Consider the following 21,762-nt stretch of genomic DNA (forward strand, 5'->3'; position numbering starts at 1 on the left):
TTTAATTCAGATAAATGCGAGATGCTGCATTTTGGGAAAACAAATCTTAGCAGGACTTATAAACTTAATGGTAAGGTCCTAGGAAGTGTTGCTGAACAAAGAGACCTTGGAGTGCAGATTCATAGCTCCATGAAAGTGGAGTCACAGGTAGATAGGATTATGAAGAAGGTATTTGGTATGCTTTCTTTTATATATGAGTATAGGAGTTGGGAGATCATGTTACAGCTGTACAGGACATTGGTTAGGCCACAGTTGGAATATTGCACGTAGTTCTGGTCTCCTTCCTATCGGAAAGATGTTGTGAAACTTGAAAGGGTTCAGAAAAGATTTACAAGGATGTTGCCAGGGTTGAGCTGTGGGGAGAGGCTGAACAGACTGGGGCTGTTTTCCCTGGAGCATCGGAGGCTGAGGGGTGACCTTACAGAGTTTTACAAAATTATGAGGGGCATGGATAGAATAAATAAGACAAAATCTTTTCTCTGGGGTAGGGGAGTCCAGAACTAGAGGGCATAGGTTTAGGGTGAGAGGGGAAAGATATAAAAGGGACCTAAGGGGCAACTTTTTCATGCAGAGGGTGGTACATGTATGGAATGAGCTGCCAGAGGAAGTGGTGGAGGCTGGTACAATTGCAACATTTAAGAGGCATTTGGATGGGTATATGAATAGGAAGGGTTTGGAGGGATATGGGCCAGGTGCTGGCAAGTGGGACTAGATTGGGTTGGGATATCTGGTCGGCATGGATGGGTTGGACCGAATGGTCTGTTTCCATGCTGTACATCTCTATGACTCTATGACTCTATGTTCCATTCTCATTACCAGCAACCTCAAGCTTGTAATCATATGTTATTAGGGAACAAGATGTATTTAAATTAATCATGATCGAAATTATAAACAGAAAACCTTAATTTTATTTGGATAATATGCATCCGATGAAATATGTTTATTTTAAAGCTTAAAATTAAAGCCACTGGTGATGTTACTGTCATTGTGATGTCATTACAGTGGAAATGCATCAATTGATAAATATGAGATTAAAATATATTAATATCAAATGTATCACCTCCATTGATAAAACTGCCACCTAAACTTAGTTAAGACCTGGGTGTATATTGTGCGGATATCACACATAAGGAGTGTATGGATTTACTGTTCTCCCTCTCGCCAACTGTTTGCATCTGGACAGCTCCATGACTACAGCGTGCAGTGAGAACATTGAAGGAGAAAAGATTTTGGCAAGCAAAAAACATATAGTTTTGGAAAAGAATGGGAGGAGGTGTTATAAGCAGGAGAATGTTTTGAAAACATTGTCCTTCTTTCTTCCTGAAATCAGAGTAACAAAAGCCGAAGCTTGGCTGCAAGTTTGGGCCCACTCAACAGCGGTGGGGCTTCCTATTGGTCGGACAGCCGCTGTCAATCAGACGTCCTGTCCAATCCGGAGAGGTTGGGGGCGTGGCAGGGGGCAGTGGCGCTAGATTCGAAAGTGCTTTTGATTTGACTGGGGAGCAGCGGCTGGAGGGGAGCTCGGCGTTGTTGCTGGGGCTCGGGAAGGGCTTGGAAATTAAGATAACCGGTTCTCGGGCTAATATGAGCAGCCGTTTGACCGAGAAGCCATGCGTGCTGGGCTTCGACCAGTTTGGCTTCGCGGTGTTTCGGAGGCATTGCGATAAGTGGAAGCAGGAACACCGCAGCCATGAATACAGGCAAGTGTCTGTTCCTTACTAACCCTGCCCAAGGCTCGTATTAAATACTCAGACCCCGAATCTCACTTCTACGATCAATTATATACAAAGCTACAACCATAAACAAAAAACAAACAAGTGAAAAGAGCCTGCAGTAACCTTTTGAATCAAGACTGCAGTTCAGAAAGAATTGGTTGTGGCTGGGCAGGCGCACCTGTTGCAGGAAACTGGATTCCTACCGGGAATCATGTTGGCCGCTGAATGCCCTGTCGGCTTTATTGTTGTTTGAGGACTGGGTTGAGTCGCTGGTATACAGCCAGCTACTCAATTCCGCAACTGTCACTATTGTGCAGTGTATTCGACAGTTTCATTCAGTGTTCCAGTGAGAAATCCGTGCGGTTTGTTAATCTCAACCGCGACAAGGCAAGGTCGTAATTTATCGAATGGTGCAACTATTGAAAGTGGTTTGAATCTGTGACTTCCCTTTCTGGCAACAGTGCTTTCGTTATGCGGAAAGAATACCAATAGCGTGAACGGTTGCAAGTACAAGCTACTGCAGATGCAATCCGCCCGGCAGTTTTTACGCAACGTGAGCTTACTCTGAAATCAGGACGCGAAATGTGTCCACCAGCAATTATGTGTTCATTGGAAAATGGAAACGGAAACTACTGCCAGTTCCAGAGTCGAAGAGTGGGGTTTACAACAATATCAATTTAAAACCAAGGCGTTCAGGGAGTGGAATTAGGAGCCAGCGCTTCATGCGAAGGCTGGTAGAATTTTAGAATTTACTTCAGTAAGGGACAATAGCATCTCGTTCAGGTCTTAATTTTTAAAATTGAAATTGATACAGTCTGAACAAATTTCTTTAATGAAAATGGGGGAAAGATGAAGTTACAGATTTCACTGAATGGTCGGACAGTTTGCGAGACTAAATTGTGTACTTTTGTTCCTGTGCCCCTAAATATTGCCCAGAATTTTATGGGACAGCACAATTTCCATTGAAAAATGGTCGCACACTTGAGTCTCATTAGTGTGCAAAGTTAAGAGAGCATTAAGTTTATCCGGATTGCTACTTTAAACCCTTCTGGGACTTTATGACGAGTTCGCAAAATCTATGAACTAAAATCGAAAATGATGTACGCTCTTCAACAATTTGTGGAAAACTAATGGTGATGAAATTCTCTGTAGCAATACACGACACATTGGCCTTCCATTTTACACTCTGCCAGATCTTTTCGATTTGATTTCGAAAGGCTAATTTGGGGATGTGAATGTTTAAAAGGGGTGGCAAGTTGTCACTTGTTTCTACACCATACCAGGGATTATTTTTATCTGTTATATCAACATGGTTTAGTTGTAGTAAGCTCACTACACCCAGGCAGAGATCGAAGCGTATTATCCAGATTGACATGCCCTATCAGAAATGCTGCCATGTGGATGAAACAAGGCTCTGCTCACTCTCTCAGGTGGATCCTATGATGCCATTTTGGAGAAGAGCAAGTACACTTTACCTGGTTATCTGTACATGTATGTCATTGCTCTTTGGCTGCTTTCAGTTCATAAGTTGGCTGTGTGGTTTCTTTGTGCTACAACTGTGACTGTACTCAATTGGTTGTAATGTGCCCAGGGATAACAAGGTTTTGAAAGATACAGTATTATTTTAAAATGTTTATGCATGCTCTCTTTCTCTCCATTTCTTGATTTATTTCTTATTTTCTCCTTTAATCACATCCTGTCTATCTTTTCCTGTTCTTTGTCTGTGTCTGTTTAACTCTCATGTACTTCTTTCCATTCTCTCTGTCTGTCCTCATGAACCCTTTGTCAATGCCCTTCTCCATCTCTCTCCTGTCTGCCTGCATGTCTCCTTGTGTCTCGCTCTGTTCTTATGGATTAACCTCTTGTACCTCGGTTCACAGCTACCCAAATGTCAGTGCTTCCAAGCTGGAATCATGGCAGAAAATGCTTAGCAATTGGAATGAGGCTGGTGCATCATGCATGGAAAAGGTAAAGGGAATATTGCAAACTACTAAAAAGTTTTTTCTTTTAAAATGTTGTGTGCCAGTTGTAAGCATGTTTCACACAAATGTGATGTTTTCTTTCCTTCCTTACCTCCATTATCCCTCACATGAGATTGTGAATGAAGCTCAGGTCTGGACTGACCTGTAAAAAGAAACTAACAAATACTCATGATTTTCCTCCTTTTGAGGAATTTATAGACTATTTGTCTCTTTCTTCTGGCTGAAAATGCTGAGTAACCTTAATGCCAACTCACTAGTTCTTTCAAAAAGATCAATTTTGGATTATTTTGCAATTTGTGTACATGATGACATGGAAGTAATTGATTTCATCCCATGAATTGCCAGCCGGCAAATTTCTAATCTTTCTGCACGTAGGTAAGGGTCAAGCAGTGGCTATGTCATTCCAAAACCCAAGGGTGTGGGGTAAATTAGATGGTGACTTGACCCTCCACTGATCTCTCTAACATGGTTTGTCACAAAGCAGCAATGGTGGAGGCATGATGAGCACAAACTACAAAATATAACGCTACATGACTTATGCTAAATACTGTGCAATGAAGTGTAATGATTTGTTTCACCTTGTCCAGAATAGTAGAATCAGGACGTCAGCCTGAGTTTTGAAGTGGATAAATTCAAAACTGAAAGAAATTTGTGACTGAAGGGTATTTAATGAGAACCCTGAAGAGACATGGGAGGTTAATTCTCAATAAGAAGTACAGTAATACTTTAGAGTGGCAGATAGTGAATTATGAGGCAATAAATGAGTGCAGTGAACATGGGAGGAACAAGTGAGTTTTTGACCTGTAGTTCCCAGAACTCTCCAGCACTTGAGGATTTCATCACCTAATGTCTTAGGTCTGTTTTGACTTATTGATAGAGGTTAGAATGATTGACTAATCATAGTAACAATGTTATTGATTTTGTGGTACTGCTATGTTAATGAAAGGTGAGCTCCATGGCCCTTGAGAAGGTGATGGTAGGGATATGTACCCCTGCAAGCTGGATGGTTCATGGAGCTTTGACACAACAAGGTAACTTGTTAGACCATTTTAATAGTTCAGGATAAAGCCAGCACTGAAGAAACTCAGCAGTTATGGCATGCTCATGGAGAGAGAAAGTTAACGTTTCAAGTTCAGTATGACTCTTCTTTGGTTCACTCCAGTACGTCTCTCCTCCCAGCACAATCTCTATTTTTTTCTTTTCAGATTTCCAGCATCCTCAGTTTTTTTTTCTTTTCTAAGAAGCAAGTCCCATTGGTGAGGAGCAGAATCTCTCACAAGCGCAGACTAAATATGGTGGTGCTTTTTTTCCACTCCAGAGCATTGGTAAACCAGATGAATTTTTTTTAATGATCCAGCATTGCGAGTGCCATTTACCAATCCCAGTTTAGTGTTTCCAATTGTAAAAACAAACCAAAAAAAAAGTTGAGTTCTGAGGAGGGTTACTGGATTCGAAATGTTAACACTGATTTCTCTTCACAGAAGCTGCTGGACTTTTCTAGCAACTGCTGTTTTGTTCTTGATTCACAGCATCCACAGTTCTTTTGGCTTTTTAAAAAAAAAACTGTTCAATTGTGAAATGAGCTGAGTTTATTCACTCAGGCATCTGAATATTTTTGATATTTAAACAGTGATAAAGATTACAGAGCTATCTCGATCTAGCTTTGCTCTGTGTGAGGGAAGGGAAAGTCGATCCTGATCCCACATTGCAAAGTTGGAAATCTTTTAGAAAACCCATCTCTGCTTACATGCAAAATAATTCACTCCTTGTATATTATTGTTAAACTGATTTTGCAATTGATTACTTTATAGAGAGTGTTCATAGTTTTTTTTTTAACTGAAATTTATTTCAGATTCATGTCTTCCTTGAAGATGGTGTTCCCATCAAATTACGTGGACGTCTGTGGAAATGCCTTTTGGGCAGTGACCTCGCTAAACAGAGTAGTAGTCACACCTACCAGGTGAAGAAAGCTATTTTTCATCAGCAGTGCTTGCATATTGTTTTTTTGTTTTAAAATCATACTTGATAGAAATTATCAAAAAGAGACAGATGTACATTTATGCAGTCTTTCACCACCTTTGCAGATACTAAATACATTTGAAGTACAGGTATTGTTGTTATGTGGCAGCAAACACCATAGTTAATTTGCACACAGCAAACTCGCATGTGCAGCAGTGTTATAATTTTAATGCTGTTGGTTGATGAGCAAATGTTGACCAAGAGTTGGTGAGAACGTCCCTGCTATTCTTCTAAATATTATCGTGATATCTGGGGGAATAAAATTATATTAATCACAGGTGATTTTCATATTGATTGGGGAAATTCAAATTAGCAAAGAAAGCAACATGGAATAATTCATACTGTATTTGGGACTGTTTCCTGAAATAATATATTGTGGATTCAACCTGAGTTCAGGCTACTTTGGATCTGGTACTATGTAATGAGACAATCTTAATTAAACTTAATAAAAGTTCCCCTGGGAAGCAATGATTCTATCCTGGTCGAATTTGGTTTGAGGGGGAGTAACTTGGGTCAGAAGCATGTGCTAAATTTAAATAAGGGTAGTTACAAAGGTATAAAGGCAGAGTTGGATTAGGAAAGGCATTTAGCAGAAAAGATAATTTGAGGAACAATAGCAGATGTTGAGCAAAAATAGTTTGTGACTCTTAGCAAAACAAGATCCCTGTGAAGATGATTTCTGGGAAGGGGATAAAGGAAGGAAGCAGAGGTTCGTACCAAGCCAAACAAAACAGAACATACAATGTGGCAAAAATTAGTGGTAAATCAGAGGATTGGGAAAATGTTAAAAGCCAATGAAATATAGCCATAAAAATTATAGAGGGAAATATAAACTGAGGGGAAACAAGTAAATAGCTTTTTAAATATAGGTGAAAAGAGAGGCCAAAGTGAACATAGAGAATGAACATGAAGAAATAATAATGAGGAACTAGGAAATGGCTAGGGAGGTAAATAAATATTTTGCACCAGTCTTCAATTTACAAGTAACTAATAGCATTCCAAATATCCTAATTAATCAAGGGCACTAAAGTGGGGGAGGAAGGAAGCATGGTGACTGTCACAAAAAAGTACAAGGTAAACTAATGGGGCTAATGACTGAAGTCTCCAAGACCTAATGGGTTGCATCCTAAGATGTTATTGGAAGTAGCTACAGAGTTAGTAGGTGCACTGCTTGTAATCTTCCAAGAATCTTTAGATCATGGAAATGTCCTGGAGAATTGGAAAACTGCCAATGTCTCCCTCTTGTCGAAAAAGGAAGACAAAGAACATCTAACTGTAGGCCAGTTCAATTCACATCTGTCATAGAATCACAGAATTGTTACAGTGCAGAAGGAGGCCATTTGGCCCATGGTACCTGCCTAGTTCGATTACCCAGTACCAATCTCCTGCCTTTCCCTGAAACCCTGCACACTGTTTATCCAAATATTCATCTAATGCCCTCTTGAAGCCCTCAATGGCAAATCATCGCTCTTGCTTAGTTTGCACGTCACTTTAAATCTATGCGCTCTCATTCACTTTTCTTTTATGAGGAAGATCCAGCCCTCTCATGATTTGGAAATCTGTATCAAGTTTCCTCTCTGCCTCTTCTTCTGCAAGGACAGTCCCTAACTTTTCAGTCTATCCTTGCAACTGAAGCTTATCTTTCCTGGAACCATTCTTGTAAATTGCTCCTACACCATCTCCAATGCATTTACATCTTTCCTATAATATGACACCCACAGCTATATACAGTACTGCAGCTGAGATCACCTCCTTGCCATTGTACTCTATGCCTCCATTAATAAGGCTTAGAACACTCTAAGCATTATTAACTGCTATCTCCACCTTTCCTGTCACCTTCAATGATCTGTGCACATATACAATTGCCCTTCTTCTCCTGCACCCACTTTAGAATTAATACCTCCTATTTTTCTTGTCTCTCAATGTTCTCTAGACCAAAGTACATCCCCACTCACTACTTTGCATTGAACCTCATCTGCCACCTGTGTGGCTACTCCCCCAACTTGTTAATGTCCTTTGAGTTCTACACTCTTCTGCTCAACGTTTACAATTCTTCCAAGTTTTATGTCATCTGTAAACTTTGATAATGTCCCCTTCACCCAAAGATCTAGATCATGAATATATACCAGGAAAAGCAAAGATCCCAATACCAACCCCAGGAAGGTCCACTATAAAACTTTCTTCAGATCAGAAAGTATCCACTGACCATTACCGTTTCCTATCATGCAGCCAATTTTGCATCCATATAGCTATTGTCCCTTTTATACCATGACCAATAACTCCCATCGCAAGTCTGATGTGAAATACCTTCTGGAAATCCATGTGCCCCAGTGTTGGAGGAAAATGGATGTGCATTTAGAGATACATTATACAATCAAACAGTCAGCATGCCTTCATAAAGGAGAAATAATGTTTGACATATTAATTGGAAGTCTTTGAGGAAGTAACATAATAAAGGGAAAACAATCAATGTGATGTATTGGATTTCCAAAAGACATTTAAGGTACCACACACTAGGTCATGTAAAAAGGTAAGGCATGGTATTAGGGGTAGTTTAGTAGACTGGATCGAGGATTGTCTAACTAATGGAGGGTTAAAGGGAGTATTTTCAGGATGGCAACTTGGAACAAGTGGAGTGCAACAGGGATCTGTGGTGAGGCCACAAGTATTTCCAATGTATGTTATACATAGGCTAGGTGGATTAGCTATTGGAAATGCAGGGTTACAGGGATTTGGTAGGGGGTAGGTTTGGATGGGCTGCTCTTTGGTGAGTCAGTGTGGACTCGATGGGCCAAATGGCTGCTTTTACACTGTGGGGATGTAATGGTTCTATATTAGTAACATAGATGACAAATGAATATGTTACCACCAAATTTGCAGATAAGACTAGAGAAGGTGGGTAGGCAAGTAGTGAAGGTGACTGTGTTTATAGAAGGACTTGGGTAGATGGAATATAATGTGGGAAAAGGTCTGGTATGCATGTTGGCAGGAAGAAATATTGAATTGAATATTATTTAAATGGAGAAAGACTGCAGAAAGCTGCAGCACAGAGATTTGTGTGTCGTTGTGCATAAATCTCACAAAGGTAGCATCCAAATTCAGCCGGTAATAGGAAAGGCACATTCACCATTGGCCCTTTATTTCAAAGGCAATGGAGTATAAATTAGGGAGATATTGATAAAACTATTCAAGACCACATCTCAAATTGAATGATTGTGGGTTTTCTTTTCATTTTTTTTTTAAATCTAGATTGATCCTGGTATAAAGGGATTTTCTTCTGAGGAGAGGGTGAATAGGTGCGACCGATGTTAATTTGAGCTTAGAAAAATGAGAGGTGACCTTATTGAAACATAGAAGGTTCTTAGGCTTGACAAGTTGGCTGCAAAGAGGTTATTTCCCTTTGTGATAGTCTAGGATCAAAGGCCATAATCTTGGAGTAAGACGTCATCCATTTCAGATTGAGATGAGGAATTTTGTCTGACGACAAAAATTCAAGCTGTTGTCCTCTGGTTACTAACCTTCAGCCAGTGGAATGAGGGTTTCTCTTATTTACTGTGTAACAATCCCTCCATCTTTAGTATTTATGTACATCTCCCCATAACTTTCCCTGATCTTGCATCTCCTGTCTGTTTGACTTAATTGTGGTTCTCCCCCTCTCAAGAGAGTAAGTGCCCTCTCCACTTTCCCTTAGAGTTTACTATCCTTTCTAAAATGTATTGCACTGAACTGAATGCAATACTCCAGATGAGGCCTATCTGGTGTTTTATTGAGGAATGCTTGAGGACAAATTAACTTAAGAATGGCATGGTTTAAAAATAACTCTGTATTTCTTGCAGGAGTATGTGGAGGAACTGCGCAGTCAGCTGGCAAGGCTTGGCGTGAATGAGTATGGGGTGCAGGTGGCCATTTCTACACTAGAAAATGCAGATAAAGAGAAGGCAGAAACAGACAGCACAGCTCCCAACCTGACAGCTAATCGCAACCCTGAGATCACCATTGAAACATTAAGACAGATTGTCCTCGATGTTGGTAAGGTGGCTAAATTTTGTGATCATGATGGATTTGATGCTCCTTGTCAGGTGATAGTTCTAAAGGGCTAAACATTTAGGTCTGAGACTAGACATTTTCTCCACTGAAGGGTGTGTGTATATTTGGAATTTTGTACCATTAAACAGCATTGGATCCTCAGTCAATAGGTTTTTTTTAGACTGAGATCGATCATTTTTTTTCATCTTTGTGGAAATTATGGGACATGAAGGTAGGACAGGAGAACGCTCCTGCCATGTTGAAGCAGACTGGAAGGGCTGATTGGCCTGCACCTACTTCTGTTTCTTCTGTTCTTGGGTGGTGGTGGATACAATCACATATGTTGAATATGAAGCTGAACCTGTTCTGCCTGACAATTTTGTAGTCCATATATTTGAATGCACAGTATGTTTGTAGAAGGGTGTCTGGAAGAATTTAAGTACTTGCAGATTGGTGTCATGCTAATTGACCATAACTGACACTTCATGCAAAGAGGAAAGAAGAATTACTGAAGGATTTAACTTTATGCCACCAACCTTTGCATACAGGCACAGCTACCTAACGCCACGTTTGCTTAGACTGTATATTGTCCCACCAATGGTTGACTAATGAATGTCAAAATGTGGGTGATAAAGAAAAAAAACAGTGAGTGGGTGGAACAAATGAACCAGTCCCTGACTATTTTGAAGACTTAACAGCAATCTAATTTGTTCAATACATCACATCAGTTGTATGACTCTTTGATCTTTTAATACAAATTGTGCTCTATGATCCTGACCCAGTAGCTGTTTGCTGAAGGAGCAGCGCTCTGAAAGTTTGTACTTCCAAATAAACCTGTCGGATTATAACCTAGTATTGTGATTTCTAGCTTCCAGAGAGAACACTGTAGCTGAGTTATTACAAGACTGATGGTATCAAGTTTTTGGGATGGATACAAGGGCATAATGAGAGACAAGGACATAGAATTGACGTAGGGCAGTGTGGGGTGGTTATGGTGAGAGGAGAAAGTGAAGACTGCAGATGCTGGAGATCCGAGTGGAAAAGTGTGTCGGTGGAAACACACAACAGGTCAGGCGGTATCCAAAGAATCAACGTTTCTGGTGTAAGCCCTTCATTGGGAATGGGGGTTGGGGAGTAGACATGGCAGAAGGAGGATGAGATAAAAATATGGTGGAGGTGAGTTAGTAGATCCAATCCTCCAACTTGGCACCACCCTCTTAAACTGTCCTACCTATCCATCTTCCTTTCTACCTATCTGTTCCACCTTTTTGCTCCAACTTATCACTACCACCCCCTACCTGCATCTACCTATCACCTTCCTAGCTGTCTCACCCCCACCTGACATCCTCACTCCAATTTATATCTCAGCCCCCTGCTCCCCCACTCCTCCCTCCCCACCCACATCCACCACATTTCTAATGAAGGGCTTATCCCCAAAACGTCGATTCTCCTGCTCCTCAGACGCTGCCTGACCTTCTGTGCTTTTCCAAAGCCACACTTTTTAACAGGGCAAGGAGAGATAACAGAACAGCCAAAATCTTGAAGATCCTTCCTTAGCAACACTAGGTGTGCCTGTATGCTACAGACTGACATTGATCAATAAAACAGCTCGCCAACCATTATCTGAAGCCAATTAGATATGCTGACCTTGTTTGCATTGTACCTGTCTGATAGACAAATTCAAGATGAAAGTCTGGTATTCATACTGATCAATACAGGAAGTATAGGACCAGGGTGTTAATTTGGGAATAACACAAGGGTGTAAGTGAAGACAGTGTCAGCAAAGTTAGGGCTGGAATTTGAGTGCCTTTTAATGGAATGATAATTAATACAATACTAACTAACTCTTCTTGCCATTAATTTAAACCATTAATCTGATTCCTATAACTCATAAGTTGTTTGAGATTTGAAAATGTCAGTTGCAAATTATTCTTGCTTCCTCAATTTTTCCTTTTTCTCTATTTGTCTCTTTGAAGCTGATTTGACTCAAATTCTTCTGATTTTCTGCTCTGTGCCTCTTTCTTGAACCTTAATCAGTTCAAATGACAACAGTTAACCCACTTGCTCTTTGCCCCTCTCCTCCACCCCCACACCCACACGTTATCAATTCACACTCCCAGCAAGTCACGGAGCCAATTATGTTTGAACTAACAGCTGCAGCAAAAAGGGATTCACACCACGATGTGACTTCAAGCCCTGACCCAACACCCCCTTCTTGTTTCATGTTTCTTTGTGTAAGATTTTACTTTAGAGGGATGAGAAGGTCACCTTGATTAAATATCATTCATCAAGCCATTATTTGCAACTTTGAAATCATGTCATAATGTAATTATTTGGTATTTTGGTTAATGAAAAATTTTAGTTTTTTTTACACAAACAGCACTTAAAGATGCTTAGCAGGAGTATGCTCAGAAGGGTTTTTAAAAGAAGGGGAGATGGAGGGGTAATTTTACAGGAAGAATTCCAAAGCTTTGTTTCCCAGCAACTGACTGCACAGTCGCCAATGTTAGAGCTGGAGGAGCGTGGAGATCCCAGAGGGTTGGAGGGCTAGGCAATGTTAGAGACTGAGCAGAGCAAGAACATGGAGGAATTTGAAAACGTGGATGAGAATTTTAAACTTCAAATATTACTGGACTTTGAGCTAGTCTGGGTCAAAGAACATAACTGGTATTTGGTAAAAGTTAGGATGTGGACAGCAGAATTTTAGATCAATTACATATAATTGTACTACATAGACTATTGGCTATTCAACCCAACTGAGCTATGGTAGTATTCAGCTCTACTTCATCTCATCCTATCAGTACTGTATTTTCTTAATCCTTTCTCTCATGTTCATCTAGCTTCCCTTGAATGTGTGTCTGAATCTCTGATCGGTCTTGGATAATTCCTTTGATTGTTCTAATAGAATTTTCTTAGTGACTACCTTATATTTATGGCCCCTAAATGTTTGACTGGGTGAGTTTAACCCTTTATTTCCTCTAAGACCAGACAAGACATTTATTCATGCATGCGTGGGAGATGCGTGCATCGAGTAAATGGCATGCAGCTCAAATTTTTTTGCAACAGAAAGGTTTTACATTGTTCTTACAGCTTCCAATTGGCCACTCTAACAGAATACTTGCCAATGAAAGTATTACATATTACTCACCCGATCTTTACCCAAACCTGGTTGCATAATTCATAATCCAAGTTAATACACATGATTATATTAAGCAATCCTATTGAAACTAACGTGATTACACTATGAACTCCTATCTTTATATGTTCACATCTTTAATTGTTAATGCGTACTTGTTACAGGAAATCTATATTGCTTGCTTGATATATAATTTTGATATCCCACGAGTGGAAACACTTGTATCTACTCTATTGGACTACTACTTGTTGTTCTTGGGTAATCCCTCCATCTTGGGACAAGAGCTCAACCTGTTTAGTCTTTCCTGTTCCGTTCTAGCCACTCAGTTTTATATCATCTCATCTGCAGTTATTGGAACCAACCCATAAGCTAATGATTTTTATGGGCCTAAGTATTTCATAGTTTTTTTATTGCAGCATGGAATATAAATGTCATTTTATATAAAAATACAATTTTTATTTAAGCACACAGTGTAATAATGATGTTTGTTTCTTGCAGAAAGATCATTTCCCACTCACTGTTCCCTAATGGGTAAAAATCCAGAGGCAAAAGAAGGGCAGGCAAAACTCTTCAGGATCCTCTCTGCATATGCCAAGTATAATCCCCAGATTGGCTACTGCCAAGGTAAGAGCCAGCACCATTGCTCCTATCATTTCAGTACGTCTTTAATGCAGAGTAAGTATCCCAGAGATTGTTATCCATCACTGGGAGGGAGGAGAGAGAGTTTTCCGTATGTGAATTGGCTGGTATGTTTCCCACGTTATAATAGTGCATACTCGTTCTTTTAGAAAGAAACTTTGTTGGCTGTCAAGTGCTTTGGGGGAACATCCTGTGGCTGTGAATTGTTATGGAAATTTGTTTAATGACACACAAGTTTGTTAACTTGTGTCATTAAAGGCAATTGATTATAAAATGTTAAAATGGTTCTTAGTGTGTCAAGTCAGTGTGGAAGAATATTCAGTGTTCAGCTAAGCATCCTGCTTCATGCCATAACATTTCAACCTCTTGAGTATACACTTTGTGGATTTAAAACTTAAGGGCATGGTTGAAAGTCTAAACGAAATATTAATTATTAAGTAGTTGCAATGGTATCCTGAAGAACCCTCCTTGGTGTTTCTGCAGAAGTCCGTCCACGAGCGGAAATATGAGAACTTGACTGAAACCCCTGTTCTGTGTGTGTGTGTGTATAGCTATCAGCCAAAAGAGGGCAGTAGTACTCCAGCTAACAGAACAATTCTTTTAAGGTCTGGTTATAAATTGGGCACTTCGCATTTTAGAAAAAGTGAGAGAGAATTGTGGGTTTTACTTTGCAGAAATATTTGCAGTTGAATATCTTTTTAAGGCTTTAAATATGAAAGTTTTCTGTTTTTAAACCAGCCAATAGTTTATTCAAGAGCACTTGCACTACCCCGGATTCTATATAATTAAAGTAAAACCCTGATTGATTTTGAATTAATCCATCCTCCCTTAACGTAATGTTGCAAGGAGTGCAACAGGTGGAAATGTCAAGTAATGTGTCTTGGTCAGACCGGCATGTTAGAGTATTGGAATGGAAGAGCAATAATGAGCTGAAATCTAGCAGAGGGAATTTGTGGGAACTAGTAGCATGTTTTCCAGTTCACTCTGCAATCTATTGCCAACCTAGATGTGCCTAAGTTGGAAGTAATACAGAAAAAATATTGCAACAACTATATTTGCATTGTGCCTATAATGAGCTGCATTGTAGAACTAAATTTGACAATGTAAGGCATGTAACCAAAACTTGGTCAAGATACTATGCTTTGAGCAATGTCTTAAAGGATAAGAGGCTATAGAGGTTTAGGAAGAAAAGTGCAGAGCTTGTGTCCTGGACAGCTGAAAATTGGGATGTGTAAGAGGCCAGAATAAGAGTGGGGATATCTATGGGTTAAAGTCATGTAACGTTAAGGAAGATTTCAGAGGGACAAGACAATGGAATGATTTGAGCTTAAAGTGGAATAATCTAATTTGGATGCATTGACTAACTGGAAGTCAATTTAGGTCAGTGAGCACTGGCATGATAGGATATTTACATTAATGTTTTAATTGCAGCTTGAGTTAGCTCTTTGAGTTCTGTTTGCAGGTGTATAATAGGCTTCTGAAATTGAGCTGTAATTCTCTCGTGCTGCTACAGCAACCTGAGAGTTTGCAAATTTATATTTTCACCTTTTCAAAAATTTGGTTTTTGTGCAAATCATAATGTGACAATTGAAATTTTAGTTCAGTCTGCGTTTACTAAAGTAGGTGGAATATAAAAGATTGCATTCTAATTAAAGCAATGTCTTTGTACTTTATGGCATGATATGAGCATTGGATGTGGCAGCAATCGACTTATGAGCAGTCACAAACATCAAGATTGGCAAGTTTAGGCTACCACAACTTACTGAGTTTTATAGTGTGGCACACAGAATTTTGAACAGTAAATAAATTGGCAACACTTAGAATATTTATGAAGTGAAAGAATGGAATTTCTGCAGTGCCTTTCATGACCTCAGTAAATGCCACAGTTATTTACAGCCAACTAAGCAAAATTTTAGAGTTGCACGTTATAATGTAGGAAGCATAACAGTGAATTCATACTGTCCCACAAACAACAAAGAATGAAAGAAATGTCGTTTTTTTTTTGACATTAGCTGAAAAGTAAATATTAATCAAATACTGAAAGAGCTCCTCCTTTTTCTTCAAAGTAATACTGTGGATTCTTCTATCAGCGGGCTGAGCCCTCTATTTGTAAGGTTATAAAGTAACGTGTGTGACCATGCTGCACTCCCTCAAGTGAGTGCTAATTGTATATCTGTTGATTGGTAAAAATGAGTGGTGGGTATTAATTTGGTGCTAACCTAATTCTCATTTATATGAGAGCACACTGATAGAGGTTTTCTTGTGTTGGAGCTGTAGAGTGTGCAATGCAGTATTTGTAAATAAAAGCTTGTAAGTGAATAAAGCAAGTGTCTGTTCTGTCCAAGGCAAGTTCACTCCCTGAAGTCCACTATTCTACTAGTAACACCATGTGTTTGTTTTACACAGTTATCCATATAGCCAATTATATAGACCGATCTACCCAGTTCTAAATAGAAATCCATGAACTAGCTTAAGAACATAGAACATAGAACAATACAGCACAGAACAGGCCCTTCGGCCCACGATGTTGTGCCGAACTTCTAACCTAGATTAAGTACCCATCCATGTACCTATCCAAATGCCACTTAAAGGTCGCCAATGATTCCGACTCTACCACTCCCACGGGCAGCGCATTCCATGCCCCCACCACTCTCTGGGTAAAGAACCCACCCCTGACATCTCCCCTATACCTTCCACCCTTCACCTTAAATTTATGTCCCCTTGTAACACTCTGTTGTACCCGGGGAAAAAGTTTCTGACTGTCTACTCTATCTATTCCTCTGATCATCTTATAAACCTCTATCAAGTCACCTCTCATCCTTCGCCGTTCCAACGAGAAAAGGCCGAGAACCCTCAACCTATCCTCGTACGACTTCCTCTCCATTCCAGGCAACATGCTGGTAAATCTTCTCTGCACCCTCTCCAAAGCTTCCACATCTTTCCTAAAGTGAGGCGACCAGAACTGCACACAGTACTCCAAGTGTGGCCTAACCAAAGTCCTGTACAGCTGCAACATCACTTCACGACTCTTGAATTCAATCCCTCTGCTAATGAACGATAATACTCCATAGGCCTTCTTACAAACACTATCCACCTGAGTGGCAACCTTCAAAGACCTATGTACATAGACCCCAAGATCCCTCTGTTCCTCCACCTGACTAAGAACCCTACCATTAACCCTGTATTCCACATTCTTATTTGTTCTTCCAAAATGGACAACCTCACACTTGGCAGGGTTGAACTCCATCTGCCACTCCTCAGCCCAACTCTGCATCATATCTAAGTCCCTCTGCAGCCGACAACAGCCCTCCTCACTGTCCATAACTCCACCTATCTTCGTATCATCTGCAAATTTACTGACCCACCCTTCGACTCCCTCATCTAAGTCATTAATAAAAATTACAAACAGTAGAGGACCCAGAACTGATCCCTGCGGAACTCCACTTGTAACTGGGCTCCAGGCTGAATATTTACCATCTACCATCACTCTCTGCCTTCGACTGGTTAGCCAGTTTTCTATCCAATTGGCCAAATTTCCCTCTATCCCATGCCTACTGACTTTCCGCATAAGCCTACCATGGGGAACCTTATCAAATGCCTTACTAAAATCCATGTACACTACATCCACTGCTCTACCCTCATCCACATGCTTGGTCACCTCCTCGAAGAATTCAATAAGACTTGTAAGGCAAGACCTACCCTTCACAAATCCGTGCTGGCTGTCCCGAATCAAGCAGTGTCTTTCCAGATACTCATAAATCCTATCCCTCAGTACCCTTTCCATTACTTTGCCTACCACAGAAGTAAGACTAACTGGCCTGTAATTCCCGGGGTTATCCCTATTCCCTTTTTTGAACAGGGGCACAACATTCGCTACTCTCCAGTCCCCTGGTACCACCCCCGTTGCCAGTGAAGACGAGAAGATCATTGCCAACGGTACTGCAATTTCCTCTCTTGCTTCCCACATAATCCTAGGATATATCCCGTCAGACCCGGGGGACTTGTCTATCCTCAAGTTGTTCAAAATGTCCAACACATCTTCCTTCCTAACAGGTATCTCTTCTGGCTTACCAGTCCATTTCTCACACTCCTCTTCTACAATACGGTCCCTCTCGTTCGTAAATACTGAAGAGAAGTACTTGTTCAAGACCTCTCCTATCTCTTCCGACTCAATACACAGTCTCCCACTACTGTCCTTGATCGGACCTACCCTCGTTCTCGTCATTCTCAGGTTTCTCACATACGCATAAAATGCCTTGGGGTTATCCTTGATCCTATCCGCCAACGATTTTTCATGCCCTCTCTTAGCTCTCCTAATCCCTTTCTTCAGGTCCCTTCTGGCTATCCTGTATCCCTCCACTGCTCTGTCTGAATCCTGTTTCCTCAACCTTATGTAAGCCTCCTTCTTCCTCTTTACCAGACATTCAACCTCTCTCGTCAACCAAGGCTCCCTCACACGACCATTTCTTTCCTGCCTGATAGGTACATACATATCATGGACACGTCGTATCTGCTCTTTGAAAAAGTTCTACATTTCCACCACATCCTTCCCTGACAACCTATGCTCCCAACGTATGCTCCTCAAATCCTGCCTTACAGCATCGTAATTTCCCTTCCCCCAATTATAAAATCTACCTTGTTGTGCGCACCTATCTCTCTCCATAACCAAGGTGAAAGTCACAGAATTGTGGTCACCATCACCAAAATGTTCACCCACTAACAAGCCCACCACTTGTCCCGGTTCATTACCGAGTACCAAATCCAATATGGCCTCCCCTCTGGTTGGACAATCTACATACTGCGTTAGAAAAGCTTCCTGGACACACTGCACAAACACCGCCCCATCCAATCTACTTGATCTAAAGAGCTTCCAATCAATATTTGGGAAGTTGAAGTCGCCATGACTACGACCCTGTGGCTTCTGCACCTTTCCAAAATCTGTTTCCCAATCTGTTTCTCCACATCTCTGCTGCTATTGGGGGGCCTATAGTAAACACCCAACAAGGTGACTGCACCTTTCCTATTTCTGACTTCAGCCCATACTACCTCCAGAGGCAGATCCCCCTCAAACTTCCTTTCTGCAGCCGTTATATCATTTCTAATTAGCAATGCCACCCCCCCTCCTTTTTTCCCACTTGTCAGCTTATGACAAGTTATTTAGAAGTGTACATATTTATAATAGATGTGCATACAGATCACTTAAAGAAAAATGGAAGGAACATTCCCTGTACAAAAAGAACTTTGACCAAATGTTATTTTATGAATAAATAAGTTATGACCTATTTTAGATAGTGATTAGTATGTTTTGGCATACACCGACTGATGTCGTGGGACACACGATTGTTTCTTGGATTGTTTTCCCCACAAACAATTCATTCATGAGATCTGGAAGACTTCCTTGCCATAAGTTTCTCAGAAGCTTGCTCTAGATTCTCAGAAGACTTTTCAAAACTGGAAAAGAATGAGTTGGATGACACCTCTCAGCAGACTGCATATATCATCTGAAAAATATCAAATAGCCACGACTCTTGACAACCATAACTCAGCAAGTGACTTTCATTTGAACAGGTCTAAGCAGTTAGGTTGTAACATTTGATTTCCACGCAACTGTCTTAAAACAAAATCTGAAGTATCCTAATACCAAACTTATTTTATAAAGAAAAATACATATATACTTCTGTTGTCCTTCCATCTTTAAGCAGTAGACCTAAAAAAAAGTAATAATGGAAATACCTTCATAATACCTGAAGAAGATTGGGATGCCGTTTTTAAAATGTAATGGTTTTTTATAAACTTGAGGCATGTTTACTCATACACGCAAACAATGAATGAGAATGTAACTAATAGTTAGCTTTGAGTACCTAGTACTAGACCTAAGATGAACTCTAGACAAATCATCAGCAATTACATTGTTTCCTTTCCAACAATGTAGACAACCTTTAAATATAGGGTTGCAAGAGTTAACTGCATTGAAGTAGTCTGACATTCTGGTTTTTAATTGTTCCACAAAGACTAAGATTTTACAATCAGTCTATAAGTGTCTCCCAGCAGCCATGGGAAATGTGTAACAGCTAATATTTGGTTGATGATGTAGATGCACCTACAGTATTGTTAAAGAGGGAGTTCCAGAATTTTTGTCTCAGTGATAGAAAAGGACCAGTGATTGTATTTCCAGATCAGATCAGGATGTTATGTGACGTGAACCAGAAATTGCAGGTGGATGTGTTTGCATGAGTCTGCTGTTCATCTCAGTGGTAACAGGTTGCAATGTGGAAGGTTAATTGGAGGAGGCCTGTGAGTTGCGGCAGCGTGTCTTCCAAACTCTCAGTCTGCCAAGGTATGCTGCTGTTGGAGGGAGCAGGTGATTATAGTGATATAAATGGAATTTCAATGCTGTCTTTGGGGAAAAGAAATGCAGCATCAGAATCTTTCAGCATTCAGAACTCCAACTGATCATCCATTTTGGCGCCGATAATTGAGTGTTCAGAATCATATAGCCTATAAAAATGGGTGTGCACTTTAGAATAAGAGAACTGTGTGTATGGACTTTTGTTTGGAATAAGAGAACTGTGTTTAGTGTTCTCTCCTAAAGAGCAGATCTTTATCAACATGGCTCAATGGGTAACATTCTGTTAATAGTCAAAGTAAGTGTTTTCTGCTGGAACAGTAAACTTTGATCCTAACTACTTGTTCAAATAGACCGAAAGGTCCATTGGTCCCAAATATCAGGTGAATTCTCCCAGTCTGTGAGCTAACATTTCTCTCCTTCAAGCTTCAATATAAAATGTAATTAATTTGCTGTGAAGTGTTTTGCGATGTCGCATATATGGATAGGATCAATCTTTTCCCTGGAGTCGGGGATTCCAGAACTAGAAGGCATAGGTTTAGGATGAGAGGGGAAAGATATAAAAGAGACCTAAGGGGCAACATTTTCATGCAGAAGGTGTACATGTATGGAATGAGCTGCCAGAGGAAGTGGTGGAGGCTTGTACAATTGCAACATTTAAGAGGCCTTTGGATGGGTATATGAATAGGAAGGGTTTGGAGGGATATGGGCCAGGTGCTGGCAGATGGTACTAGATCAGATTGGGATATCTGGTCAGCATGAATGGGTTGGACTGGAGGGTCTGTTTCCATGCTGTACATCGCCGACTCTGTTGTTCCATTTATTACCCACCTGATGACAAATATCTTCTTTGAAAAATGGGCAAGTTTTTGTTAACTTGTAGCGACTCACTATAGGTCAGCCAGCAGTCATCTGGTTCTGTATTCTAATGCTATATTGAGATGTCAAATTGCCCCTCAAACCCATTCTGCCATTCCAGCTGCTACTAAACTCACCTTCCCTGCTGTACTTTCCTATCCCTACTGTGATGATAAACCTACTCAGTTCATTGAGTAGCATGCAGTTTGAGCACTTTAGCCACCTTTTTTGAGTGCATTCATTTGAGTGATTGAGAAAGGAAAGGAAAGATTTCTCCGAATGGGTTGTGAGGGTTTTAGTGCTGAGTGACGAAACTGAGGCTCTCCTGCTGTCGAAACAGCCAAGTGAATGATCTAAGAGGTGTTATGCGGTATTAAAGTTTTTGATGAGGGCAAGTTGGGGAAAATGTGGTTGGTGAGTTTGCCAATGAAATAATGCAATCAATTGATAGAGTGCAGAAGGGGGCCATTCACCCCTTCTTGCCTGTGGTAGCTCTTTGAAAAGCAATCTAATTGGTCCCACTCCGTGCTCTTACCCCACACACAGCCTTGCAAATTATTTCCTGTCAAGTGCAGTGCTTATCCAATTCCGTGTATTCTTCAATCTGTTTCCACTGCTCTTAAGGCTGTGTTCTAAAGCATAATAATACACTGTCTAAGATAATGTCTCTTCATCTCCCCTCTGGTTATGTTGCCAATTATCTTAACTACACTAAGGCTATCATTAAAAGAACAAAGAAGATGCTAAGAGCATTTTTTTGTGCAGCAGGTTGATGAGGCAAAGAGAATTGGACTCAAAAATCCCTTTTTGAGGGAAATGGATAAATATTTGAAAATGCATAAGTTTTTGGGAAGGAGCTGAGGAAAGTGGGGGGGGGGGGTTAATAGTTTTTTCAAAAACCCTGGAAAAGTACAATGGGGTCCTTCTGTGATGCATTTTTCTACAGGAACAGTGGTGGTGGTTGGGCTTTTTCGCTTTACCTCCTGTCCAAGTTACTGAACAAATAAATCAGTGGAGAATCAAGCTTAAACTTGCCCATCT

At 40.4% G+C, this 21,762-nt stretch overlaps 1 protein-coding gene across 2 annotated transcripts in view; it reads left to right on the forward strand.

Annotated features, from left to right (window-relative positions):
• Nucleotides 1-1,474: 1,474 nt before the first annotated feature.
• The window catches only part of LOC122557723 (TBC1 domain family member 10B), a 114,353-nt gene continuing 94,065 nt past the window's right edge, over nucleotides 1,475-21,762 (forward strand). Inside the window, exons 1-6 of one of the 2 annotated variants that reach the window (XM_087996156.1) lie at nucleotides 1,475-1,700; nucleotides 3,596-3,683; nucleotides 4,903-4,992; nucleotides 5,550-5,657; nucleotides 9,553-9,745; nucleotides 13,377-13,502. In XM_087996156.1, the coding sequence (XP_087852282.1) occupies nucleotides 1,585-1,700; nucleotides 3,596-3,683; nucleotides 4,903-4,992; nucleotides 5,550-5,657; nucleotides 9,553-9,745; nucleotides 13,377-13,502 (721 nt within the window). In that variant the 5' untranslated portion in view covers nucleotides 1,475-1,584. The remainder of the gene's footprint in view (nucleotides 1,701-3,595; nucleotides 3,684-4,902; nucleotides 4,993-5,549; nucleotides 5,658-9,552; nucleotides 9,746-13,376; nucleotides 13,503-21,762) is intronic. The other variant, XM_043705639.2, reaches the window with a different exon arrangement.

This window comes from Chiloscyllium plagiosum, unplaced genomic scaffold (assembly GCF_037043375.1).
Source record: "Chiloscyllium plagiosum isolate Xiang-an unplaced genomic scaffold, Cpla_swu_hap1 HiC_scaffold_18, whole genome shotgun sequence".
NCBI classification, from domain to species: domain Eukaryota; kingdom Metazoa; phylum Chordata; class Chondrichthyes; order Orectolobiformes; family Hemiscylliidae; genus Chiloscyllium; species Chiloscyllium plagiosum.